We start from the raw sequence: 26,223 nt of genomic DNA on the forward strand, positions 1-26,223 counted from the left end.
TCATGTGTCAGGCAGGGTTCTAATTTGTGTGTGTGTGTGTGTGTGTGTGTGTGTGTGTGTGTGTGTGTGTGTGATCATTTTAGAGACAAGGACATAGAGGCAAAGGGTGGATAAACAACTTGGCTACAGATAGAAAATGACGGAGGCAGGATTTTAAATCAGGCTGTGTGACTCCAGGGTTCCTATTCTTTTTTTAAAGATTTTATTTATTTATTTGACAGAGACAGCCAGCGAGAGAGGGAACACAAGCAGGGGGAGTGGGAGAGGAAGAAGCAGGCCCCTAGCAGAGGAGCCCGATGTGGGGCTTGATCCCAGAACGCCAGGATCACGCCCTGAGCCCAAGGCAGACGCTTAACGACTGCACCACCCAGGCGCCCCAGGGTTCCTACTCTTAATCACTACACTGTACTACCTGTATATTCATACATATGGTAGCGGTTATATTTGATCTTGAAGAAGTATGTACAATCAGATGACAGGGTAGAAAAGTCAGCCAAGAGAGAGCAAGAGGAAGCAGAACGAATGAAAGAAAGCAGAGGTACAAAATAGCATGGCACTCTGGCAATTTTCAGTTGTTAGGAAAAGTGCGAGGGGGCCTGTGTTGAGGAAAATAGGCTAGAGGGGCTATGCTTCTCTCTCCCTATGGCAAAAATCCCCATCTTTGTGTCTGCAATGAGACTCAAAGGAAGGCTCAGAGAGTTGAGTGAATTTAAGGAATGGCATACAGCTGGGTTAGCATCCCAGGATGCCACTGGCCTTGGACTCTGATCTTCTTGGGGGATAAGAGGTAAAACGTGTGAAAGGTCCTGGTGTTGGCTACATAAACGTTGGCTGAATTTGAATGTGCAGCAGCTATTAGGCAAACCGGAGTCCTGGATAAAGAGTGTGTATGAAGTACTCTTATGGAAGGCCAGGCTGCAAAAACCACTTAAGTTTGTTCACATGAGGAAAGTTTAAGAAGTGGCAGCCTTATCAGCACTGCAGAGCTTGCGGTTAGAGTAAACGAACTGGACAAGATGTCCTTAACTCAATGCAAGCATAGATGTGGTTTATAGCCTCTGCTGGCAGGCCAAACCAGTTCATTAAATATTCCCCCCTTGGCTTTGTGGGTATTGTCTTTGTATAATTCCAAAGGAAAAAAAAATCTCCTGGAACAAGGTGTATAGAATGGAGACAGTACACCATCTGCTTGCGTGCATGCCAAGAGGAAAGTGTAGGAGCTGGTAATGATCCAAAACATTTTTGTTCAGAAATACAAAATGGCATTTTATTTACATTTCCCTTAGCACCTGATTCTAACTACGCTTTACAGCCTGACCAGGGTCATCGCAGGCTACAAATAATCATGCTGTTGGTAGACCCCTGCTTGCTTTGAGCAAGCACAGCAGTCTGATGACCTCAGACAATTTTAACAGGGCAAGGCAAGGTTTGTTTCAAATGGGTTTCATTGGTTTTGGAGGACAAATGGCTTCTCACCATGGTGACAATCAGGTTGCTAGGCTGGGCAAGGCCAAGTTTAGAAGAATGGTCCTTCAAACAGAACAACTGAAATGAATGGTTCATGCCACCAGCGACTTTCTTCAAGTTCTGATTAATTTCCCATGAAATAATTGTTTGGAATACATCCAAGCAGTTCCTTTATTCATTGTTTCTTTGTCTTGCCGACAGGAGGGTCAGTCAATACCGAAACATACAGTTTGAACCACGCATATGTGATGCCCACTGCACAATACACTGAGGTCAGTAACAAAGGGATAAAGGGGTACTTCAGCTTCCAGGAGGTGAAAGGGAATACAAATTCACAGAAGACTTCCAGAGGCCCCAGGCCAAGGAGGTAGAAAGTTTCCATCCAATTAAAAAGAGGCTTTTCTTTTCTGAAGAAAAAAGGAGAGAAAAGTCTGATTTTAAATGCGTCCTTCTGGTGTAGCAAACATTTCTCAGCTCAAGCTTCCCACTTGCACTGTCCTGATGTGAAGAACAGTCAAAGCCAGAGTCAAGAGTGTATTAAATATCACACTTAGAAAAAGTTGATAACGATATAGCACTGCATTATCTCAACAACCCAGATTCAGCCAGTCATCGTCCAACTCCGCCGACACCCGGCGGAAGAGCCGAGAGAACCAGCTGTGCGTCTGCGAGAGGAAAGGCAGCTGGAGGCTGTGACACTGGAGTCAGAATACAGTAAACAATATAAACTGATGGTTTGTAAAATGTTTTTGCTTTGATAAAATCACATACACTTCGCTATTTAACCATTTTTAAGTATACACTTCAGTGCCATTAAGTAGACTGACAATGTGGTGCTACCGTTACCATTATCCACTTTCAAAAACATTGTTGTCACCCCAACAGAATCTCTGGAAACATTAAGCAAGAATCACTGCCCATTCCTCCTCCCCCACCCCTACTCTGCAACCTCTAATTTTACTTTTGGTCTCTGCAAATTTGCCTGTTCTAGATAGTTCATACAATCTCTGTCCACTACTGTAGATAATGCTGCAATGAACACTGGTGTACAAGTATCTGAGCCCTGTTTTCAGTTCTTTGGGGCATATACCTAACAGTCCAATTGCTGGGTCAGATGGTTGTAACGGAGTTTTAATACAATTAAGTATATGAGGCTCATGGACACAACCAGATATGAATCACAGGGAAGCTTTAAAAAATTATACAGCGGGAGCACCTGGGTGGCTCAGTTGGTTACGCAACCGCCTTCAGCTCAGGTCAAGATCCCAGGGTCCTGGAATCAAGTCCTGCATTGGGCTTCCTGCTCTGTGGGGAGCCTGCTTCTCCCTGTGCCCCTCCCCCTGCTCGTGCTTTCTCTCAAATAAATGAATAAAATCTTAAAAAAAAAATTATACAGAGGTGCCTGGGAGGCTCGGTTAAGGCTCAGACTCTTGGTTTCGGCTCAGGTCATGACCTCAGTCGTGAGCCGAGCCCTGTGTCAGGCTCCGTGCTCAGCAGGGAATCTGCTTGAGATTCTCTCCCTCCCCTTGTGCCCCTCTCCCTGCCTGTACATGCTCTCTCTCTCTAATAATAAATACAATCTTAAAAAAAAAATTATACAGGTAATGTTTAAAATGTTTAGTGTTTAAAAGAGAAAAAAATTCCACCCATAATTCTATAACAAGAATTTTTACATATATTTTAGCTTTATGCATCTATATTTATGTGGTTTTACTCAACATGCGTATTTTACATTCCAATTTTTAGTTTTCATATAAGGTTTTAATTTAAGCTAGGTAGTCCCTCCTCAAATACTCCCTCAAAATAAAGACATGAACTATGTTGTCATGTCAGAGTGACAGGTGATGGGTAATTTCTCCCTAAAAAGATCTGCCAATTTTTTGTAATGCTGTTCTATTAAAAAATATCCTTAAAAGGCTTGGCTGACCATTTAGGAATAAACATTTCACAAGAGCAAACATAATTTTAAATGTACTTTTTTGGATTACCTGAATAGAGTCTTCAGTGAGGAAATACTATAGATGGTAAACAGTAACATGAGTAAGATTTTAATGGGAAGTTCTGTTAAAAGGATAAAGAAAAAATACAGGTGAGAATTCAATTGAGAAGAAAATGATTTGTGATACTTAAGGCAATATAATAAGCACACTGACACAGCCATATAGTGCTAGCAAAGCTTTTTGAGCTTAACTGTGCATTTTTGTGACATCTAAAGATACTGAGGATTAGGGACAAATTAGAGGTTTTATTTAAGAAAATGGATGAGCGCTCTCCTTCCAAGAGATTTTAAGGTTGTTTAACTCAGTATTGATCTCCAGGCCCTGGTGAAAGGAACATGACAATCAAATCTCTCTCTTTCAAAAAAAAGAAAAAAGAAAAAAGAAAAAAAAGCTGTTTACCTGGTGCAGTGAAGAGCAGAGGGAAGAGGGAATAATGTCCTGTTGTGGTCAGAATCAGAAAAATGGAAGCATCTCCTGCTTTTCCCACAGACAGAAGGCTAAAAATAAAAATTCTTGTAATAATTCCTTGAAACAACAACCGAAACTTGCACTTACAGATAGCTTGAGTAAACTGCATCTATTATTATTTCTCGAACTGGCTTAAGCAGAAGATAACATACTGATCTTTGCTACAAGTCCAATTCAATTGAGAATATTAATTTAGTGGGAAAATTTAAGCAACTGACAGAAGAATGTACCACACTGATTGGGGAGTATTCAAAAAGAGTCTTGCTTCCCCGAGTAATTGCCTTCTCCAGGGAAAGGGATGGTGTGGGACTGGCAGCTATCTAGTGGTGGTGGCCAGGGAAACAGGACTTAGCAGTTTCCAACCCTATAGCTCTTCTCTTGTGTGGTGCCCTGTGCCTGATGGTGCTTGGTATGAATTCTAACCAAAGACATTAGAAGTTTTGCGCTATTTCTTAATTTGGAAACTCCATGTTGCCGAATGAATCCAAACAAGCCATATACTGATGTGACAAATTTGCTTAGGGTTCCTTCAGAGGTTAAATGATTTCTCTCAGGAGTTAAGAAAAATCTCAAGAAAAAAAGGCTAATTCTATTATCATCTATCAGGTTTAATTTTATACAAAACGGACACTACTGCATTTAATTTTTTTTTTTAAGCATGGTACAGTGAAAAGATCATAGGAATCAGCATCATAACATCAGGTTTAAGTCCTAACTGTGCTACTTGCTAGCTATGTGGCTTTGGATAAGTCACTTAAATTCTCTGAGCCCCGGTTTCTGTAGATCTTAAGACAGGGGATGATATCCATGTATCCTAATTACCTTAAAGGTTGTTGTGAGGCTCAAAAGAAAAAAATGCAAAAAACCAAAACAAAACAAAATAACCACCCCCCAAACACTGTAAGAATAGTTCTGCCACATGTGAAGTGCTACACAAACATTAGATTTTATTCCATAATGGACTCCATCCTTTGACTAACAACACTTAACAGAAACTGTGGAACCTTACTTTCACAGAAGTGATGACACCAAAGCCCATGCTTTTCTATACTATGCTGCCATTCAATACCCAGATCTAACAGCCTGGTATCATGGTTCTTAATCACTACAGTACCCCTTAACAAAAAAATGCAGAAACAGTATGTGCAACCTCACAGGTCCAGGGATCACAAGTTAAGCAACCTGTCCCGCCCTAGTATAAATCTGTTCCTCTACATCTTTGCCTTTGCCTATCCCATGGGATATGTCAAGAAGGGACAGATCAAACAGGAAACAATAGGGTCATTGGGAAATCTGCCAGAAATGCCAGCTGACTGAGTTACCTGCTTACCTCATTGGGAGAACCGCGAGGAGTATGGCCTTTTCATGGACGTGCCACCCAAACAGGAAGGAGCTCAAGGCACAAAGAATCAGACACCGGAGAAAGCCTCTAGGCCCTTGAGGTTTAAACCAAAGACAGAAAACAGAGGGCTAGAAACAACAGGCAAAGATAAAACTTCAATATCATTCAAAATAGGCTTGACAGAAACATTGTTCAGATGAATACAATTTATATCCTCTCTGAAAAACCATAGATCTTAGGCTATTCTCCATTAAACTGGGATAATTCATCACTTTGTGAACACTCCAACAGAAGTTATAAAAAAAAAACAACTCAGAAAAAAAGGCCTTTGGAAATACATGTTTAACTCATTAAAGTAATTCTGTTCATCAGAATTAATAATAAATGAAATTCTAGGATATCCAGTAAAACCCCTTACTATATCTTCAGAATTAGTTAATTAGTAGTCTCTGAATTTATTAGGTCAAACTAAGAAAGTTCATAAACATTTTGGGGCTAATAATACATTATATTTTGCCATATTAATAAAGACATACCTAGCTTTGTGGGCTGAAGTGTAATTTATAACAAAAGTATGGCTTTCCACATGCAGCTTATGAGGCTGAGGTCTTAAAAAAAGTTTTTACCTTTGTTAGAACATGGGAACAAGCAGGCCAGCAGAGCTTAATTACCTACCAGTACTGCCACTTAATTAAGCAGGGTCAGGTGTCTTGCTAGGCTTGATCATTTAGAAACCAAAATTAAAGCTGAGTGTAATTATAGGTAGGATTGAGTTATTTATATTGAATGCCACTAAAATTATATCATGAAATTGAGAGCATTGTGATTGCTAACATAAAAACAGCTATGAATGAAGCCTCTAATAGCATCTGACTCATGTTAGATTCAACGTTTGATGCTCAAACAACTATTGTTGACTTTCTTAACTCACGGTCATCATCGAGACAAAAATATCCATGCAGTCCAGACAACTTTGGATTTTTGACTAGTTAGCCATGGATGTAAAGAACAGCAGAAACCAGATGTACCCACTACCCACATTTCCCTCTTTCTCCTCAGTGCAGTCATTGCCCCTTCCTTCCTGGGCTTTTCTTTTGTCCTCATCTGAGGGTGAAGAGATGATCTGACAGCCACAGTGAGGGATCTTTCTCACAGAGGTTTTACTAGTAATTCTTCCTTAGGGTGTTCAAAGTTACTCTAAGAATTGCTATGAAAAACCTCAATCTGCAGCAGGATCACAGCCATGGTATCTGTCCTATAGCTGGAAAACCTTGAAAGCTGAAATTAACCAGCCGCACAAAAGAAAAACAGAGAAAACTCAAGAAATGAGTACTGTGGGTGAATTCTCACCAATATGGCCATCAGAGTGCAGATCAGGGTGGCCAAGGGAGTCACTGAAGGAAGGACTGTGTGTTGAAACTGCTGAACCAAACCACTTGTCATTGACGCCTTGGGAATTTTGTTGGGATCAAGAAGTTTAAATTCCAAACCTACAGAATAAGTAGATATTTTGTTTTATTTTTATCAACAGCACACCATATTTTACCAACCAACTTCTTGAGGAAAAAAAAAGCTACTAAATCTTATTGCTGCTTCAAGGTCAAGATATATTAACTCAATTCTGTATTATTCTACCTAAAATGTCTCTGGTCTTGAGATTACCCAGTGCAGAGCAGCTATCTCTATTGGAAAAGAGACTTTGTGCAGCTTAAAAGGAACTTGGCTGGAGGCAGCATGAATAGCAATCTGCTCTCACCTCTAAAATGAGCAGGCTTTAAAAGGCAGATCTGACCGCGTCCTACCCCAGCCTGGAACCCTTCACTGCCGACAGGGTAAAGTCCATATTCCCAAGCATGGCGAGTGTCTTCCATGATCTAGCTCCTTCCTACCTCTCCAGCTTCATCTCTTCTGCTTGACTAAATGTGGTGTGGCCACAACCTACTGACACAGCATTCTCCACACTTGTCCCCTTTGCTTAGGATGGCCTACTCATTTTGCAAAGAACTCCCAATTCGCTCCCTCATCTGAGAAAGCTTTTAAATAAAAAAGTAGAGCTTATTTTCTTGTGGGCTAGAGACACACATGTGGGCCTTGTACATGTCTCTAATGGTGTTTACCCCACTGCACTGTATCTGTTTATGAGCTCATTTTCTCCACTATATTGGGTTTCGTAAAGGCAGAAATGATTATTAATCCACTTCTATCCCCAGCAAATAGGGGTTCAAGGAATACTTATTAAATGAACCAAGCCTGAGGATGATGATGCAAACCCCATCCCAAACAAGCTAATAGGACAGTCTGAAGACCTGCATGGCCCTAATGCCACCGAAAATCAGTGAAACGTGGGAAGGTGTAGACTACCAAAATACTTTGTATTCATTAACCTCTTTCCTTTTCCTCCAGTCTGATGATTCTCTCTTAAAGCTAGTAACTATCTTCCTGCCACTGACTTTCCAGGTAAGACATCTCTGAGGAAACAGATATAAAAGGTAATGTACAGTATAGTTTCCTGACTCAGACAAGGAAAGTGGCCCTTGAATCTCATACCATGCTGGTTGTTTAAGGTTTTTGAAATATAAATGTTAAGAAATTCCTTGTAAGGATCCACATACATCAAGGCTGGATTCACAGTGGGTGAGGGATAACACCACATTATGATTTCCTACAAGTATGTACCAAAAACAGTAATGGCGGCCATAATGTGCCCAGAGTTTCATAGCCATTACTTTTAGGCCCCTGAGGCACAGAGAGATGTGTAACTTGTCCAAAGTCACACAAGTGATAAGTGGTAGAATTAAACCCAGGTCTGTCTGGCTCCAAAGCCCCCTGCTACTAACAACCTAGCATTTCTTTATTGTTGTGTTTCTTATGACATGGCGCATGGGTACAGTCACCTATGTTATCCCGATTATAATCACTAGAAGAATCAAGTGACTTGATCAGCGCCACACAGCCAGTAATTTATGCAGGTGGGCCTCCAACCAAGTCATCAGACTCTAGATCCAGGGTTGGCAGAGTCTAGCCTGAGGGCCAAATCCCCAGCCTGTGGCTCATTTTTGTACAGCCCTGAAACTTTGAAGAGTTTTTATATTTTCCACAGTTGTAAAACAAACAAACAAACAAACAAACAAACAAACAAACAAACAAACAAAAACACTTTATGTGGTCTGCAAAGCCTAAACTTTACTATCTGGCCCATTAGAGACAAAGTTTGCCAACCTTTGCTTGATCTTACCATTTCCCATCAAGCTAGGCTACATTTACAAACTACTGTGAGTTACTCCAGAGTGAATTATTTTCAGTAGGACCATCTCAAGATTAAATTGTTTTTTTTTTTTTTTTTTTTTTTTTTTTTTAATCACAACCCAAACTTAAAAGCCTAGCTTAGGTTTCCCATTTCTTCTTATCTCATGCATGGCGATCATTTTCCTTACTGGTTTAACACCCAGAGTCACAACGTACACATTCTTTTCTTCTGCATATATTAAGTTTAAAAGCAGATTAACTGCTGAATAACATCTTACTTAAGGCAAAAATTACCTTTTAAAAATTTCTAAATATTTCATTTTTTTCCCAAGGAAAGGATCAACAAGGTCATGGCCACAAACAGCTTTCGTAAGTAGCATAGTCTGTCTACTGCACTGAAGCCTTAGTTCTTAGAGCTGCTCCCCTGTTCATTCTGAAAACTGGAACGCACGGCTGGAGAACGAACAGCTCAGCCACATTCAAAACACAAAGCAGTGTTTTCCATTTCTCAGTGTGACTCATCCTTTCCAAATTCATTGTCTAAGTAAGAAGGCTTGTTACTATACCGATGACGGAGAGCACTTTGTCCAAAGCATTGTATAAAGCCCAGAAGTTTGGAGCCCAATATGCATGGCAGAGGCCCCTCTTGAAAGGGAAGAGTCGGGACAAGACTTGAGGTAGCTGGTTCTGTAGAAAAGAGATTCAACAGTGACCAATCTTCTCCAGATTCAAAAGAAAACTAGGGAACTATGTGACATGGTGTGTGGAAAGGTATGAGGTCTGAGTTCCAGTCTTTGTTCCTTCAAGTAATTGTGTGAACCTCCTCTTGTCTAACCTCCTCATCTCCTGAGAGCGGACAAGATACTCTGAATACCACCAGTCCAGTACTGTTATGAGAGAAGCATGATAAGGGAAGAATTTATGAGGTGCAAAGGAGGACACAGAGTACAGCTTATCCAAGTCTACTGAAGAAAAGGTGATCCCAAGGAAGACTTTACAAAAGATGCGATGCTTTTCACAGTTTTAACAGGAATTAAAATTAATTAGTGGAATTCAGGGTATGGGAAGAAGGGAACAATTTAATTTTTAAAAAAATTTTAAAAGATTTTATTTTATTTATTTGGGAGAGAGAGCATGAGAGGGGAGAAGGTCAGAGGGAGCAGCAGATTTCCTGCTGAGCAGGGAGCCCAATGCAGGACTCAATCCTGGGACCCCAGGATCATGACCTGAGCTGAAGGCAGTTACCCAACCAACTGAGCCACCCAGGCACCCCGAAGGGAACAATTTTAAAACATATCTGTTGAACATGCGTAATATTCTAGGCACTCCCAATGTCTGTTGTCAGTGAATGACTGTGAAAACACTATGAGTATGGATTTGGGGATTATAAATAAATTATAGCAAGTAGGCAAATTAGCAAATAGGGAAATCCATGAACAATGATTATCAATTCTCTGGGGCGCCTGGGTGGCTCAGTCGTTAAGCGTCTGCCTTCGGCTCAGGGCATGATCCCAGCGTTCTGGGATCGAGCCCCACATCAGGCTCCTCCACTGGGAGCCTGCTTCTTCCTCTCCCACTCCCCCTGCTTGTGTTCCCTCTCTCGCTGGCTGTCTCTCTCTCTGTCAAATAAATAAAATCTTTAAAAAAAAATGATTATTGATTCTGAGAGTGTGTGTCTGTGTGTGTGTGAGATATAAAAAGATATAAATATACACATACATATTTGAATACAAACAAAAATGTTGGAAAGAATACCATCCTATCTTTGGGGAGTCATGTTGGGGAAGAGTAAGAAAAAAGTAGTTTTGCTTATTTTATACATTCTTGGTTTTATTATTTTTTCCTAAACAACACCAGCAGCAACAACAAAAAACACATATTACTTTATTAAAAAAATAAGACTTACCAAGGCTAGGAAAGGACCCAATGAAAGAGCGGAAACTAGGAAAACTATCAGTCCCAGGGAAGTAAGACGGACAAAGCTGAAACTGTTCCATCGGATGGACCCATCTACAGAAAAGCAACATTACCATTACTAGGAGCATGGACAACCGTAACTTATACAATGTGCTAAAACTAGAAGTATCCCCTGATAGTACACCATTCTTACAATGTGACAAGAGCATGGAAAAGTGAGAATGGGTAAAGGGTTTCTAGGATCAATAGTTGAGAGGTATCTCAGGGGCACCCAGGTGGCTCAGTTGTTGGGCATCTGCCTTTGGCTCGGGTCCTGGGACCGGGCCCCACATTGGGCTCCCTGCTCAGTGGGGAGCCCGCTTCTCTCCCTCTCCCTCTGCTACTCCCCCTACTTGTGCTCTCTCTCTGTCAAATAAATAAATAAATAAATAAATAAATAAATAATCTTAAAATAAAAAAAATAGTTGAGAGTTATCTGTTGTGCCTTATAAAATCCTCTCATCAAGCTAACTACCAAGGCAGGGAAAAATAAAATAAAGGTTTTGCTATTATCACTGAAACGTGCCTGGTTTATTTGCAGTGAAACAGTAAGACCGTAGCAGGTATATCCCATACGCTGGTGCTACGTAGAGGTAGATGTGCTTGAAGTGCAGAAGAACAGCAAAGAGAAGTGCTCCTTCCACATGCCTTTTCTAGGAGATTTAAAAGGGAAATATCACTTTAAAATTCAGGGTAAACGAAATGTGGTAATGTAGTATCCTGGTTGGATCCTGAAACAGAAAAAGAACATTAGTGGAAAAACTGGTGAAATCTGAATGTACCAATGTTGGTTTTTTAGTCTTTTTTTGGTTTTGTTTTAATTTTAATTCCAGTTAGTTAACATACAGTGCTATATTAATTTCAGGTGTATAATATGGTTTTTTAGTCTTGATGAAAGTATCACAGTTTTATATAAAATGGTAACATTAGGGGAAAATGGGTGAGGGGCATAGGAACTCTCTGCACTATCTTTGCAACTTTTCCATAAATCTCAAACTATATTTAAAAATTAAGTTTATTAAAAAATTTAAAGAACCTGGAGATCAGTTGTATAACAATGTGAATATACCTAACAATGGTTAATACACTCAAAAATGGTTAAGACAGTTAATTTTATGTCTATTTTACCACAATTAGAAAAATACGTATTTTAACAGAGGATCATAGGGGAAGAGGGGAAAAATGAAACAAGACGAAACCAGAGAGGGAGATAAACCTTAAGACACTCTTAGTCATAGGAAACAAACTGAGGGTTGCTGGAGGGGACGAGGGTGGAGGGACGGGGTAACTGGGTGATGGACATTAAGGAGCATGTGATGTAATGAGCACTGGGTGTTATATAAGACTAATGAATCACAGACCTGTACCTCTGAAACCAATCCAATAATACAGTATGTTAACTGATTACATTTAAATAAAAAAATGTTTAAAAAAAAATAAGTCACGGTAATAAAAAGTACAGCATAAAAAATAGAGTCAGTGGCGTTGTAATAACGTATGGTGACAGATGGGAGCTGCACTTGTGGTAAGAACAGCATAAGGTACAGAGTTGTCGAATCACTATGCTGTACGCTGGGAACTAATGTAATGTTGTCAACTATGTCTCAATAAAAAAAATAATAATTTAAAAGCCATTAAAGGTATAAGATATACCAACAAGAAAAATACATATTTTAAAATATATATTCTGAACTACTTAATGAATGAAATACTACATCTGGTATATGTTTCAAAATAATCCTCTGTGTGTGTGTGTGTGTGTGTCTAGATCACTGTACTATTTTCTCCACTTTTGTATGTGATTTAAATCTGCTATAATAAAAAGTTTTTAAAATTCGGGCAAACATTCTATGTGCAATATAAGGTGAAAACAGGCAAGTGATTCCAGTTAGTTTTCATACCGAGCCTAGTTCATTACAGCAACAGGTATTTATTCAATACTAAGCTTGATGCTGAGGTACAGGACACATCATAATAACACATTACAAATTCCAATTAAAGATCTAAAGCCCAGGGAATTCAATCACCCTCCCCCCTTATAGTTCTACAACAGCTGGAGCTGATTTCCAGGGAGGAGCTGGAAAGAATACATATGATGTTATGTTACCAAAGAACCATTTAAATTTGCTGTTATAGGTCAGGTGACATATAGTGCTATCAGGCTGAAGGCATCAAGTACAGTACGTGGCCCTAACAAACTGAAAGCAGTCGGATTTAAAACAAACAAACAAACAAACAAATCCCAAGTTGACTATAACTAAATAAATCTGAATTCTACCTACCTCACAGGAATCTGGGGATCAAATGAGATAATGTTCCTGTGGTTCAGCAAGGAGACTGCCCAAGGGACCATGAAAGGCCAGGTTCCTTCTCTCACTCTCTCACTGGGTGTGGTCTAGAATAGATGAGTGAGGAATGATAAGGAAAAGAGAATGGGGGGCTTTCAGATCTCTTGTCACCCATTTTATAATTTATTTAAGATTCAGAAAAGATCTGGATGGTTCGATAGCTAAACTCTATTTGTTCAATAATATGGAATGCCAATTATGTTTCTAAGCACTATGTAGCTTTTTATGGTTAAAAAAAAAAACTTATCCAGACATTTATAGTTGACAAAGAACTTTAAAACAGATTATCAAATTTGATCTTTCCAAAGTCCCCGTGAGGTAGGAAGCCCAATTTTAAGTAGGCTCTGCATGCAGTATGGAGCCAGTGTGTGGCCTGAACTCACAACCCTGAGATCGAGACCTGAGCTGAGATCAAGAGCCAGACGCTCAACCAACTGACCCACCCAGGCTCCCCAGTGGGGAGCCCCACTTTACAAATAACAATGTAACAAGGGGGTACATTTCATTTTATGGATGCAAAAGCTGAGGCTGAGGGTGTTAAATGACTTGCTTTTGGTTAATGGTTCCCAAACCTGACTGTGAATCAAAATTCCCTATAGAGTCCAAAACCCCGATGCTAAGGATTCTGAGCCAGTGTACACAGGGGTGGCCCAGAAATCTGAACTTCTGATTTCTTCCTCTATAAAGAGGAGGGTAATAAATACAATAACTTCACAGAGTAGTTGTGAAGCTTACTCAGTAAGGTATTATATATAATGTACCTAACCCAAAGCAGCCAATGCATTTGTGTGAGCCCGAGTCATACAGTTTATTAGGGCCAGTCAGGATTTCAACTCAAGTATTCTGATTCCAAATCCCATACTTTCCATGACACTGTGCTACCTACTTCTGATGGTGAAACCGCACCATCAGTTATTATATTCTAAAAACTGAAGATTTCATTCCTAGATAAATGATTCCAACCAAATATAGCACCTCCAGTGCCTGCCACCCTCTAACAAGTTTTTAGAGTCTACGAGTAAAACGGAAAGTTATTATTAAAAGAGAAGGCGGGATTTGCGAGAAACACTCAATGAAAGAGTCTATATAGCGCTTGGCAATTCAAAACAGTTGGTCAGGTAAGTCTGCCGATCACCCATTATACTGTTGCCTTTATAAGCTCAAAGTCAGTCCTAAGGGGGAAAAAAATCTCATCCGCCTATTTTGTATTTACCTGAAATAATCGTGCAATGGAGAGTAGCATTAGTCCAAATAAAAAACCATTGTACTGGAAATGAATATCTGGGCTTAGGTTAAGGAAAGACAACCAAGGATACCAAATTCAAATTGAACTGTTTCAGCAGATTGAGTATCAAAATGTAAATGCTTTCCTAATGGGCAAACTGAAAACTCCCAGTTTGGACTTCTTATAAATGCGTTTTCTACAAACAGAGCTAAATCTTAGACAAACTCTAATTAAAATGCATATAGTGCCAAGGATTATATAGGGGATAAAAAAATTTATGTTTAAGAAGAAAACCAGGAAACTTTCCCATGTTTTTTCTACCTTAAAGACCCAGCAGCTACGGGACAAGTTTTTTGGTTTTGTTTTTTAGAATTAGGGATGAGAAAGTAAAGGCCTAAAAGCTACTGAAGGCTGCTAGCATGTAGCACCCCTTTGTTTAGAGTATCTATACACAATCTTACTTAGTAAGCCTCACAGTGAACCTGTGAGGAAGTCAGACCTCGGAGCCATTAATCCACATATGGCCCAAAGCTACTGTGATGCCATAGCTAAGAGCTGAGTCCAGGTCAGATTTGAACTGAAGTCTGGGTGTTTTCCTCACATGTGGGTACCTTTATGAAAACTGTAAAATATAAGGGTTCTGCCATTAAGATTTTGGTTTCATTCAAACCTTCGGGATTTAAGAACTTTGTTAATATGTGGTAAGCCAAGATGGCAGAAAAGCACGAAGGCCTGTCTGCTCCCATAAGCAACAATGAGGTAGGCCCTTTCCTAGAAAAGGTATTTAGAGTAATATGTTATAAAACTATTTAAGATATATGTATTAATCTAAAGACAGTCAACGAACCCCAGTATATTGCTTTACTTACTGGTAGTTTAACTGGTTCTTGAACATCATCAACTTTTCAGAGACGAAGTGCTCTTACAATTAGAATCTGGTATAGTTGGAGAACCCATAGAAACCACAGTTTGGGGAACCCAATGACCCACCCCACATCCATTTTCAAAAGCAGCTCACACTTCAGAATCATCACTGTAGAAATAATTAATCTTATACTTAGTATACATCAGAATAAGTAAGGGACTAGTACAGAAAATGTCAAGGATACGGTCCACAATTAGCAACCCGAAGTTCCACAGTAGTAACACTGATAGGATAAATTTTGGCTTCTCTGTAAGTTCTTTACCTGCTTTTTTCCCATCAACGCATTTACAACACCTACATTGAAACAGCAGGAAGGAAGCAGAAATAACTTTCATCTTCATTAGAACATCACAATATTATTAGAGTACACTCTAATTCACTCAGATACATTTTACTAGCTATTACTGATAAACTGTCCATGCTGTTCTTGACTGCTTGAAAAGGTGACAACAGAAACCAAGACCTCAGGGTTAGTTCCATGTCTCTTTCCGAGCTATGCTGATTTGAAACAAAGTCTTCATTTAATAAAATGAAAAATTAAAAAACAGCCATCATAAACCCAAAAGGATTCTGAAAACTGATAGAGCACACAGTATTTCAGTCCTCGAGTAAAAAATGCAGATCATACCTGAGACTAATGTAACAATGTAACATTGTGTGTCAACTGTACTAAAAAAACATACAGGCCAAGATGATATAGCACTTTAAATATATATATATAGCACTCAAATTAAAAATAGAGCCATAAGCTTATAGCTCCTGGTTGTCCAAATAATTTTAAAAACATTTATTAAAAATGTATATCATTTAACAGTCAAAATCTATTATTAAGTGACAATAGCAGATGACAAAAAGTTATGATCCTATTTTTATTTTATAAAAATTATATTCAGACACAGAAGAGAGGATAAAATAACATGCACCAAAATGTTAATAGTGATAGTTATAAGTGGAGAAGTATGGGTCGCATTTACTTTATGTATATGTGTACATTTCTGTTTTCCAAACTTTTTTTTTTTTGAAGATTTTATTTTTTTATTTATTTGAAGAGATAGAGACAGCCAGCAAGAGAGGGAACAGAAGCAGGGGGAGTGGGAGAGGAAGAAGCAGGCTCATAGTGGAGGAGCCTGATGTGGGGCTCGATCCCATAACGCCGGGATTACGCCCTGAGCCGAAGGCAGATGCTTAACGACTGTGCCACCCAGGCGCCCCTGTTTTCCAAACTTTTGACACAGATGTATAATCCTATAAAAAGATTTTTAAAAATGTGTTTTCGTTTGAATATTGGCAAATCCTAAAAACAGAAATGTAAGCCAAAAAAATAGACAATAAATTGATGCAGTTAAAGAGGGGTTAGCAAAAGGTGATCTGCTTTTCCTCCATGGAGCCTGTTTCCTCATCAACAGAGACAGTAACCTTATAGGTTAACTGAGAAAATTAAGTAAATTACTATCTATACTTGGTGCTTGGTTCCAGGAACTGGCACATAGATCTCAACAATTTTTATCTTACTTAACGGCTCCCTCTACATTGCAGATGGAAATGAATTCTACTCCTCCTCCTTCTGCCTACATATACACTTTCCCTGGGAGCTTGAAGCTTTTGAGTTTAAAGGAGGACATCACAAATCGCCTTCCCTTCCAACTCCTGCTAGGTGATAAACAGACTGAAAGTTAAGGTGTCAAACAGATAATAGTCCATAATGATCAGTGATTAAAAAATTCCCAAGGGACTCTCCCGAATGGGGCAAGGGTTCAGGGCCTCACAAAGAGAAATGATCCATTTGTGACAAGGGTGACTAAAGGGACACAGTTAGTGCTCTCTCACAATCATACCTGCAGGCTTAAGTATTAGGACAGAACAGAAACCAACATTAACTGAGAACTAATTACCTGGAAGTCACTGTGCAAGACACTATATATATGTGTATTCAAATAAAATTGATTTATAATAAAAGATGTGAAGCATAAAAATATGAAATATAAATGTAACTTAAAATTAGTGAAGAGTCTTCATGAAGGAAAGAATTCAGAAACAACAACTAAAGGCACTCAGCAAGGTTTCCTGAGTTTACTAGAATGGAAACTCCATTGGTGGTCAGCACAACCCATGTGTGTACACGAGTGTGTGTATCCTAATAGGGTAGGTCACAGAAGCCTCTGGGGGCATACAGAAAGGAAAGGAAAAAGCATATGGAACCATACCAGGCAGGAGAAATGGTGATGGAATTCTACTTGGGACTACTTTTCACAATATTCACAATCTCTCGTTCTACCTCTGTCTTGTAACCCTACCTTATCTCACACTTTCTTCCAGAAGACTCAGCTAGACTGTTTACTGTAATTACTCACTGTAATTATTCATTGTATTACTTTAAAACATAAAAACAGAGTTTGGGACTGTTCTAGCATTTGCTATTATATGAACTTTGCTTTCCCTAAATGAGGAACCAGTTAATACTTAATACTATATTATGTCCTCAACACCTTCCATACAAAATGACATTCTCAGACTTACTCGTGGACAGCATACACAAAGAGTACATCTGTAAAAATGACAGAAAATCTCTGGAAAAGCAAGGTCCTTGAGCTGGAGTAATTCAGATTATGGACATTCAGCATCTCTTGATCAAAATATTTGGCAACATGTGACAGGGCATACTCAAACCATGCAAAAAAAGGGGGGTAATCCAAGGTCCACTCTGAAGTTGCCTGTGGGAAAAATCAAAGAGAGAACACATCCTAAAATAAATGAATAAACAAGGTATAAAGATTGAAAATCCTCATTCTCTAGTCTTTAAGAAAGTATATGAAATGAAATTGCATTTAAAATATGACCTACGGGCGCCTGGCTGGCTCATTCGGAAGAGCATGCGACTCCTGATTTTGGGGTTGTGAGTTTGAGCCCCACATGTGGTGTAGAGATCACTAAAGAAAAAAAAGTAAAAAAATGACCTGTATTAATAGAGTAATTCCTATGTAAGACTGAGCAGAATACCAAAACCTGGTTCCTAAGTTATTTAATATGGTCTCCCATTTCCTTAAGTAGAATCAACTATATTTCAAAGGAAATTAATGAAATTTGCAAGAATAAAACTTGGTTATGATGTGATGCTACTTATCTAAATATAAAAAAGGGAGCTATGGCATAACAAATGGTTCACTAGCTTGGGTTCAGGTTCTTTCTCAGGCTCATTTTCCCTATTTGTAAAGTAGGTATTATAAGGGCTAATTGACATAATCCATATGAAATACAGATATAAATGGCAAAATGCAACACAAATGCTATTTATCTTTTGTTCCAATATGAGATACTGAGGTTAAGAGAGCAAAAGCCATTCTTTGCCATTTCTGTGTTCCGAGCATTTAGTAAGTGCCTGATTTATTAAGTATTAAATAATCATTAGTTAAGTGAACGAGCAGCCACTAATGAGTAAACGAAAATGCCGATCACATGAAATACAGAGTATATGAAAATGAAGTATATAACTTCAGGATATTATGTTTTTTAGATTTCTTTAAGTCTCAGTTTCCTCATCCAAACAACAGGGATGCTAGTGTGTACCTCATGGGTTATTGCATTAAATTTTACATACACATATAAAATACTATTTATATAGCACTGAACCAGATACAAGCTCAATATCAATAAATATTATTTACTATCATTTAAAAATTATTACTATCACCATAGGATGTCCCTAAAACTAAACCTGGACCTTGCACTTCTTTTGTTTTTTTAATGTTTTTTTATTATATTATGTTAGTCACCATACAGTACATCCCTGGTTTCTGATGTAAAGTTCGATGATTCATTAGTTGCGTATAACACCCAGTGCACCATGCAATACGTGACCTCCTTGGACCTTGCACTTCTAAGAGCTCAGATCGTAATCATCTCCCTACTCTGCATTTGTTGCTCTTTTCAGTGAGAAACTCCTCTCCTGGAATTGCACTGAGGGTCCAGTGGGTACTAACTGGGTGCCCACAGGGACTACTATTTAGGATTGTTCTGTGGTATAAAATGAGGTGAGAGAGACTCACCTCTGAGCTTTACTTATTTTAGTAGTTTATTTCCTTAAATAAATAAAGCTCTTTGTGGTAAAGATCAGCGACAACTTCAGGTCCAGGTAAGAAGTAGCCTAACTACTCCCCCTGCAGGTATAAAAATGTAGAAGCCTCAGAAGAGGCAAACCCAGAGGCTCTCAGGCTACAGCACTCAAACTATGCACGTACCCATTAAGTTCTTGCTCTTGAAAAGTTCCTTCCCTAATCCCAAGTTTCCAATGTGGGGTGTAAACGAGATGAGATATTTAGCTACAGCAAAATTAGAAATTCTATCATTTAATCTCATCCTTTTTAATGCCTATTTTTAACAGCGTATTAATAAAGTAGTACTTTTATAACATATATAAACTCACACTGAGTAGTAAATGCTCAAAAATGTTTTCTTGCTAGGGTGTAAATACTTAAGAAACAAGTTTAGAAATTACTGCTCCATGTAATTCCAAGAAAGTCAACATCAACTTGGACTTTATTAACATCAGCTGTTCCCAGCTACAGTTTCTATGTCAGAGTTCACTCTACACTTAAAGAGTCATTTACTCTATAGGAAGTGTAAAAGGTTCGTTCCTACTTTATCTTATTGACACGTTTATTGCTTTAAATAAAATGGGGACCAGGAAGCGTTGAAAAAAATTGGGACAGGTGCTGCCTGGGAGATTGTCAATTTTCCAAAACAAAGTGTCCCTGTCCTTTCTTTTCTATTCTCAATCCCACACCACTCAGAAGCTCTCTATACATTCCCCACACAAAGACTTTCCAAATCTAGCTCCGAAGGTTCTCTTAACCTCAAGGATTTCTATCTGGGGCCATTTTATTACTTAAACAGCTTTTGGGAAGCCAGTGAAGCTATTAGCTATCATCTTCTCCCAAGTGAAGAGTTCCATCACTTAACTAAAACCTGGTAGAGCCATAACTCAAATCTGGGTCTCCTGACTGCAAATCCATTAGTTCAGTAAGCTACTACAACAGAGCTGTAGAGAGCAAGATGGAGTCACTCATGTCAAGCAATGACTCATGTCAAACACTGACTCATGAACAGCAGCAGTATGGTAAGGAGCCAAGGGCGTTGCAGCTGAGACCAGATATCGTGAAGCCAGCACAGGCTGACGACAGCCAGAACTGATAACCAGCAGAACCAGAAGAAGCCTGCAAAAACCCAAGACTGATTAGACTCATTTAAAAAGGGAGGGCTTTTGCAGCAAACTGTGAGACTCTCCAGACGTTGAATGTGGCGAAAAAAAGGTCAGTGTCTGATGAGTCTGACGGTTTGCTGCAAAAGTCTACCCTTTTCAAATGAGTCTAATCAGTCTTGGGTCTTTGCAGGCTTCTTCTGGTTCTGCTGGTTATCAGTTCTGGCTGTCGTCAGCCTGTGCTGGCTTCACGATATCTGGTCTCAGCTGCAACGCCCTTGGCTCCTTACCACACTCCTGGATGTGAGGGACTCTATCTTGCTCTCTCCAAGAGCTGTATCTTCAAATAAAAACATCCAACCTCTTCATATGAAGATTCAAAACAACTGTGTTCATTCCATAAATATTTATTATGGGTCTTTCTGGTGTCTTTCTGAATCAGTGGACCAACCAATGTAAGCTGAAGCCACAGCAGAAGGGCAGGTTAGAAGTCACAGTTAAGCAGTCCACTGCTCACATGTTCACTCTCCTTATTATGGCAGAGGGACCCTTCCAGACCTGACCACATGTACCTCTCCAGCCTTATCTCCTGTGAGCCTCTTCTCACGTATAGCCAAGCCTTGCCCACAAGAGAGTTTTGCTCCTTATTGGCTTTTGTTGTTATTTTTGAGGAGAGCAGGAAGAATAAAGAAGTATACCATTACTAGAGTATCTTTTTTTTTAGAGTAAGCTCTACGCCCAAAGTGGGGCTTGAACTCACAACCTGAGATCAAGAATCGCATACTCTAGAGACTGAGCCAGCCAGGTGCCCCAAGAATATCTTTTACATAAGTCTCTTTTATCTAAAATAAACTGATAAAGAAGATAGCTTTGGCCTAAATAGTTTTAGGAGTCCTAAGATAACAGAAAGTGGTGAAAGTTACAGGAGTAAAGGAGAGAGAACATCCAGAAAGAATTACAGAATTAAAAGAACAAGGACCACAAAGAGAACCCTAGAGAGTACCAGCTGTTGAGAGGGTGTGTAGGTGAGGAAGAGTTAGCAAAGGAAACAAAGAGGGAATGGTCAGAGAGAAAGGGGAGATGGGGGCTGCCTTTTCATTTATAGTCCAAGGGTCATATATGAATAATGCTAATTATTAATAACCCTTAATAATGTTTACTGAGCACTTCTGTTCCAAGACTGTGCTAAGGATTATAAGCATTATATTCATTTCACTCTAATACTTCTTATCATTAATAGTTAGGGATGTTGAGGCTTTGAGAGGTCAAGCGGTGTGTCCATGGTCACACAGTATACACCCAGAGCTGCAAGTCACACAGAGGCAGTCTGGAACCACAGCCAAAGCTCTTGACCACCACGCCACATATCATGTCTTCTAATTGGTCTGCATACATGCAAACTGAAATAGTTTAAAGTATTTTAAAAGTAAAGTATTTAAAGTAATTGCTTACAGATCCTTAATATTCCTATCAAATACTTATAGTATTATTATGTGAGAAGCAACTTGGTCCCTTAGGTCAATTGTTCTTAAGCTATTAAGGACTATTCTGATCTGGCCAAAAAAACCAAAATACAAAAACAAACAAACAAAAAAACGCAAAAAGCAAGAATGAATTCACAGAAAACTTCAGACTGTCTTAAAGAAATCTCCCTGTAGCGGAGTGCTGTTTTTGATCCAGACACTTCTAAAGTGAGGTCTGTTTCTCATGAAATATCATATGCAACTTAGTAATTCATACCAGCAATAAAAATACATAGTTTTTATAAATAATAGAAGAGAATGCTTTGTATATTACCAGAATCCTACAAATCACATTTGATTATTCCTTTTCTCATAAATCACCAAATACTGGGGACAGACAGGATCTTAGAAATAATTCATTCCTAATCCTTATGTGCCAGATGAGAAACTAAGGCTCAGAGAAATGAAATATATTTTCTATGCTGTGGCAGAGCCAGGTCTAGAATACAATTTTTCCTCTTTCTCAATCCCAAATTCTTTCAAAAAGGGTGTGGCAAATATTATAATTCCCAATTTATAGTTTGGGAAACTCATTTTGAAGTAAAGGGATTCCCTAATGGTGCCAGAGGACAGATTGGAGGAAAAAGCACAATTATTTTGAAGATTAATTAGACCCATAATCACACAGAAAACTTTTTTTGGGAAAACTTTTAATATCAGTAATACTTATATGATATCACACATCATCATAAAACATAAGCCAGCAAAAAAAGTGAAAATTAAAACTTACCTCATAATACCACTGTGATATTGGCAAACTGTGAGTGATAGCAAGCCAGTTTCGGTGTACTTCAAAATCTGTGGAATGGCTATCAAAATAATCACATGAGTGAAATGAGATTTTGTCACATTTATTAATTTCACATTTCTTTCTTTCTTTTCGTTTTCTTCCTTCCTTCCTTCTTCCTTTCCTTTCCCTTTCTTTCTTTCTTCTTTTCTTTTCTTTTGTCTGTCTTTCCTTTCTTTCACAATAGACTCCACACCCAGTGTAAAGCCCAACTCAGGGCTAAAACTCAGGACCCTGAGATCAAGACCCCAGCTGAGACCAAGAGTCGGATGCTCAACTGACTGAGTCACCCAGGCACCCCTTGATTTCACATTTCTAAAATTATGCTTTTAAAAGGACCAACACTCCTATATTGTCATAGCTCATGATCCTGTAAACACACAAACAGGCATTACATAATCCTGAAATACCTCATTTATCTGAAGGGCAGACTTCCTTCTGGAAAAGCCGGGGATCTATATGTAAGTGAAAAGGTTTTTGGAGTTATCTAAAGGACTGACCGAAAGCCCATACTTTTTCATAAGGAAAGTTCTCTGGCTATTGCTCAGAGGTGACTTACTCTTGTTCACAAAGAATTCTAACAAAATTCATCTGGAAAGTGTTTCACACACCAGACAGATTCAAGGATAAGTAGGAATTCATCAGACAGAGAAGGTAGGAAAAGGCACCTGCCCTACCTTTTCCATGTCTCCAATTCCTCACTATATACAAATGCAATCAAGCATTTCCCCTGCAGGGGAAGAAACATATTCTCTTCTACCCTTTTAAATTCTGTAGCTGGCCTAAGAATGAAACTGACATAAGACAGATTAACAGGAGGAAAAAAGCCAATTTTAATAACACATGTATGTATGGAAGTCCCAAAAGATAAAAGAAAGATAGGAGACTTAGAAGGCAGCCAACCGACTAAGGCTTATATACCACCCTGAGCTGAGGAAAGGGATAGGGGACTGGGCCTTCCAATGGCGGGAAGGCAATTCACGGGGAAGCCAGAAGAGGAAGTTTGGTGCATGAGTCTGTCAGGTGAAAAAGTGATCTCTGGTAACAGATCTCTTCCCAAAACAGTCCCCCTTTCTAATGTAAATTTTCCTTATAAAAGGGTTAACTTCTACTTTGCTTTCAGAGCTTCTCCCGTGTCTGCTGTTTCTCAAAATAATCAGCCCCAAATAATCCTTTTGCCAGAGACTTATTTTGGGATGGCATATTCTGTACCCTTCTCCCCTCTTTAGAATAATTTTTTTCCATTTGTCCACTGCTGTACTTCCCTTCCATGTCTTGAATAGCACCTAATACATGGATGGGCTCAACACATTCTTGCTGAGTTAACTCTCATCAAAGTCTGATGAGTTCTGCAGCAAAACCTGATTAACACTTCCCAACGTTTTATACAACCTTTCCTGTGACAACTCTCCTGAGTTTCCTAGCCAACCCCTTCTATGTCTCTTTCATGGCTTTCCATTCCAATATTCATCAAGTAAACGCTGATGTTCCCCTAGTTCAGTTCTTGGTCCTCTTTTTATGCAATTTACTGTTCTGTACAATCTTATTCATACTTATTGTGTCCATTATTAACTGTACAATGATGACTCCCACACCACAAAACAAGCTTGATCTCTTTCCTGAGTTCTAGAGCTAGACATCCCCAAATTCCTCCTGACAGTGTCACCTCAATTTCCTACAGAATCCTCAAAATCACAACTCAAAATTGATCTCATGACTTAGGAATTCCATTTCTAAGTATACACAGTACTGAACAGAAATGCATTTACCTATGTTACCAAAAGATATGTACTGGGCATGTCTTCAGGCCTTCAACTACAGGTCGATTCCTCAGAGACTTATCCCTGACACCCAATCTAAAGTATGTCCCTCTAGTTAGTCTCCTTATAGAATTTCATTCTTTTCCTTTGTAACGTTTTTAACGCAAATGTAGTTATGTAATTACATATTTGCATTGATTTGTTTCTGGAACTATTATCCTACAAAACTACACCCTTTACAGGGTTAGTGATCATATCCATTTTGTCCTCCCCTGTATTGCCTAGCCACAGTACCTGGTATGTAAAAGCAGTTAACAAACACTTTGTTGACTATATTTACATTTATTATGTAGCTTACCTCTCACATCCCCGGGTTTTACAGTTTGAGAAGCAGAGCATTAACTACAACTACATACATTCTTAGTCCTGGACTAAGAGCAGTATTCAAAATAACAACCTCTAGTCTTAAGTAACTAAAGCAAATCACTAAAGCGTATCACTTTAAATGCACAGACTTACAGTTAAAAAAAATTCCCTTTCACTCTGATTTGAAAGGAATCTTACGTTGTAGAAAGATTTTCCCAATTTGCTTTTAAAATGGAAAGATGGTTCTTATTTACTTTCAGTTATGCAGAAAGTTTGGCCAACCCCTTTAAGTCTCTGTAAGTCATTTTGCTAAACCTACACGCTCTTCATTGCTTCTATAATTACATATACACATCAGTATGAATGTACACTCTATACATACAGCTCTTCCTTCCATATCCAACAGGATATCACCAAGAACTTGAACCAAAGGATACCAGTAAACCAAAACTTAAACTGGGAAAGGGTAGGGAGACCTAGAGGGAAGGGAGAAAAGGAATGAAGGGAAAAATCACTGCATAAGAGTTAGAAAGGATGAACAGATGGTGGATGCTAATATTAATAAATATTGAGTACCCACAGTATACACATTACTTGGTGGTTGCTTCCTAATCGGTTTCCATGCTTTCAGACTTGCCCCTCCATTTTTCAAATAGTCTAACCTTGTGTGATCTGGCCGCTACCCCCCTCATTCTGTGCCACTCTCCTCCTCCCATAATGCTCTTCAGCCACAATGGCCACTTTCTGTTCCCAGAATGCTCTGAGTTCTTTCCTACCACAGGGCCTTCACACTTTTTCTTTCCTATGCCTGAACTGCTTTTTACATTGCTTATTCTCTTTCATCCTTCAAATTTTAACTTAAACATCAACTCCTAAAAGAGTAAAGTCTTGACCCGTAGTCACTCTATTTCCTTCATAGATACTATCACAATCTGAAACTTTCGTTTTTGTCTATCTGACCTCACGAATTCTATCGAGGGCAAGAACAGGAAATGTCTTCCTCACTACTGCACCTCCAAGACTTAGTGCCTTGCCAGCTGGCAACTGATAAATACCGCTGAATGAATGATGGAGGTGGGTGTTCTTAACCTGCACACTAAGGATGAGGACCCAAGGCTTAGAAACACTAAAGTCAGACAGCGCCAAGCCTGAAGCCAGCTATTCAGGGCTATGATCTAGTTCTCACGTCAAGTAACAATCAATCGGCGGAGGGGGAAGCACAGCGGCGCCCACACGACTTCCAAGTTCCCTTTCCTCCTCCCACCCACGAGCATCCACGCTTCTCATTTCCGCTTTGACCAGCCGCGGTGCGGGTCCCTTACTAGGTGGGGATGAGAAGGCATTTGAGGAGAGTCACCCCGAGCGCCAAAGCCGAAAACCAATTTCCACCACCCGTCGCAAATCCGAGCGCAGCCATCACTGCAGCGCCGCGCGCTCTCAACCAACTGGATCCGCATCCGGGCTCCCGCGCATGCGGAGAAAGCCGTCTGAGAGAGGGCTCCCGGGCCGCTGCGCGCATGCGCTCAGTCAGTCCTCCCGCGGGACTCGGGAGCTCTGGCATTTAAACCTCCCGCTCGCTGTCTTTTCACCGCCCGGCCTCTTTCTCGGGCTCGTCA

The 26,223-nt window shown here is 39.4% G+C and overlaps 1 protein-coding gene across 5 annotated transcripts; it reads right to left on the reverse strand.

The window, feature by feature from the left end:
* Positions 1 to 222: 222 nt before the first annotated feature.
* ALG8 (ALG8 alpha-1,3-glucosyltransferase) lies at positions 223 to 26,168 on the reverse strand. Of its 5 annotated transcripts, none has more exons than XM_087868182.1 (13): positions 25,930 to 26,168; positions 22,425 to 22,503; positions 17,495 to 17,688; positions 15,162 to 15,271; positions 14,041 to 14,108; positions 11,006 to 11,132; positions 10,430 to 10,533; positions 9,090 to 9,210; positions 6,628 to 6,726; positions 5,266 to 5,371; positions 3,867 to 3,964; positions 3,456 to 3,528; positions 226 to 1,874 (listed from the first exon to the last, which is right to left on the reverse strand). In XM_087868182.1, exons 1-13 carry the CDS (start codon positions 26,166 to 26,168, stop codon positions 1,643 to 1,645), a joined length of 1,650 nt encoding a protein of 549 aa, XP_087724308.1. In that variant the 3' UTR covers positions 226 to 1,642. The 5 variants fall into 5 exon arrangements, 4 of the variants coding, with proteins under 4 accessions (XP_087724309.1, XP_087724308.1, XP_045672197.2 ...); XM_045816241.2 differs by having other exon boundaries at positions 230 to 1,874; positions 5,266 to 5,405; positions 6,628 to 6,767; XM_045816242.2 differs by lacking the exon at positions 25,930 to 26,168 and adding an exon at positions 22,892 to 25,919 and having other exon boundaries at positions 230 to 1,874; positions 5,266 to 5,405; positions 6,628 to 6,767.
* Between the last annotated feature and the right edge of the window lie 55 nt (positions 26,169 to 26,223).

The sequence above is a fragment of the Ursus americanus genome, chromosome 16 (assembly GCF_024610735.1).
Source record: "Ursus americanus isolate L20-20 chromosome 16, mUrsAme1.1.p, whole genome shotgun sequence".
NCBI classification, from domain to species: Eukaryota; Metazoa; Chordata; class Mammalia; order Carnivora; family Ursidae; genus Ursus; species Ursus americanus.

What these genes read in the sequence shown, in the direction of transcription:
- ALG8 (XM_045816241.2), bottom strand. Translation starts at nt 26,168, where the DNA reads ATGCCAGAGCTCCCGAGTCCCGCGGGAGGACTGACTGAGCGCATGCGC. An exon ending in CGGGTTGCTAATTGTGGACC is followed by an intron (nt 14,109 to 15,161) that starts GTATCCTTGACA and finishes ACCTAAGCCCAG; the next exon opens with ATATTCATTTCCAGTACAAT. An exon ending in TCTGCTCTTCACTGCACCAG is followed by an intron (nt 3,529 to 3,866) that starts GTAAACAGCTTT and finishes TCCTTTTAACAG; the next exon opens with AACTTCCCATTAAAATCTTA.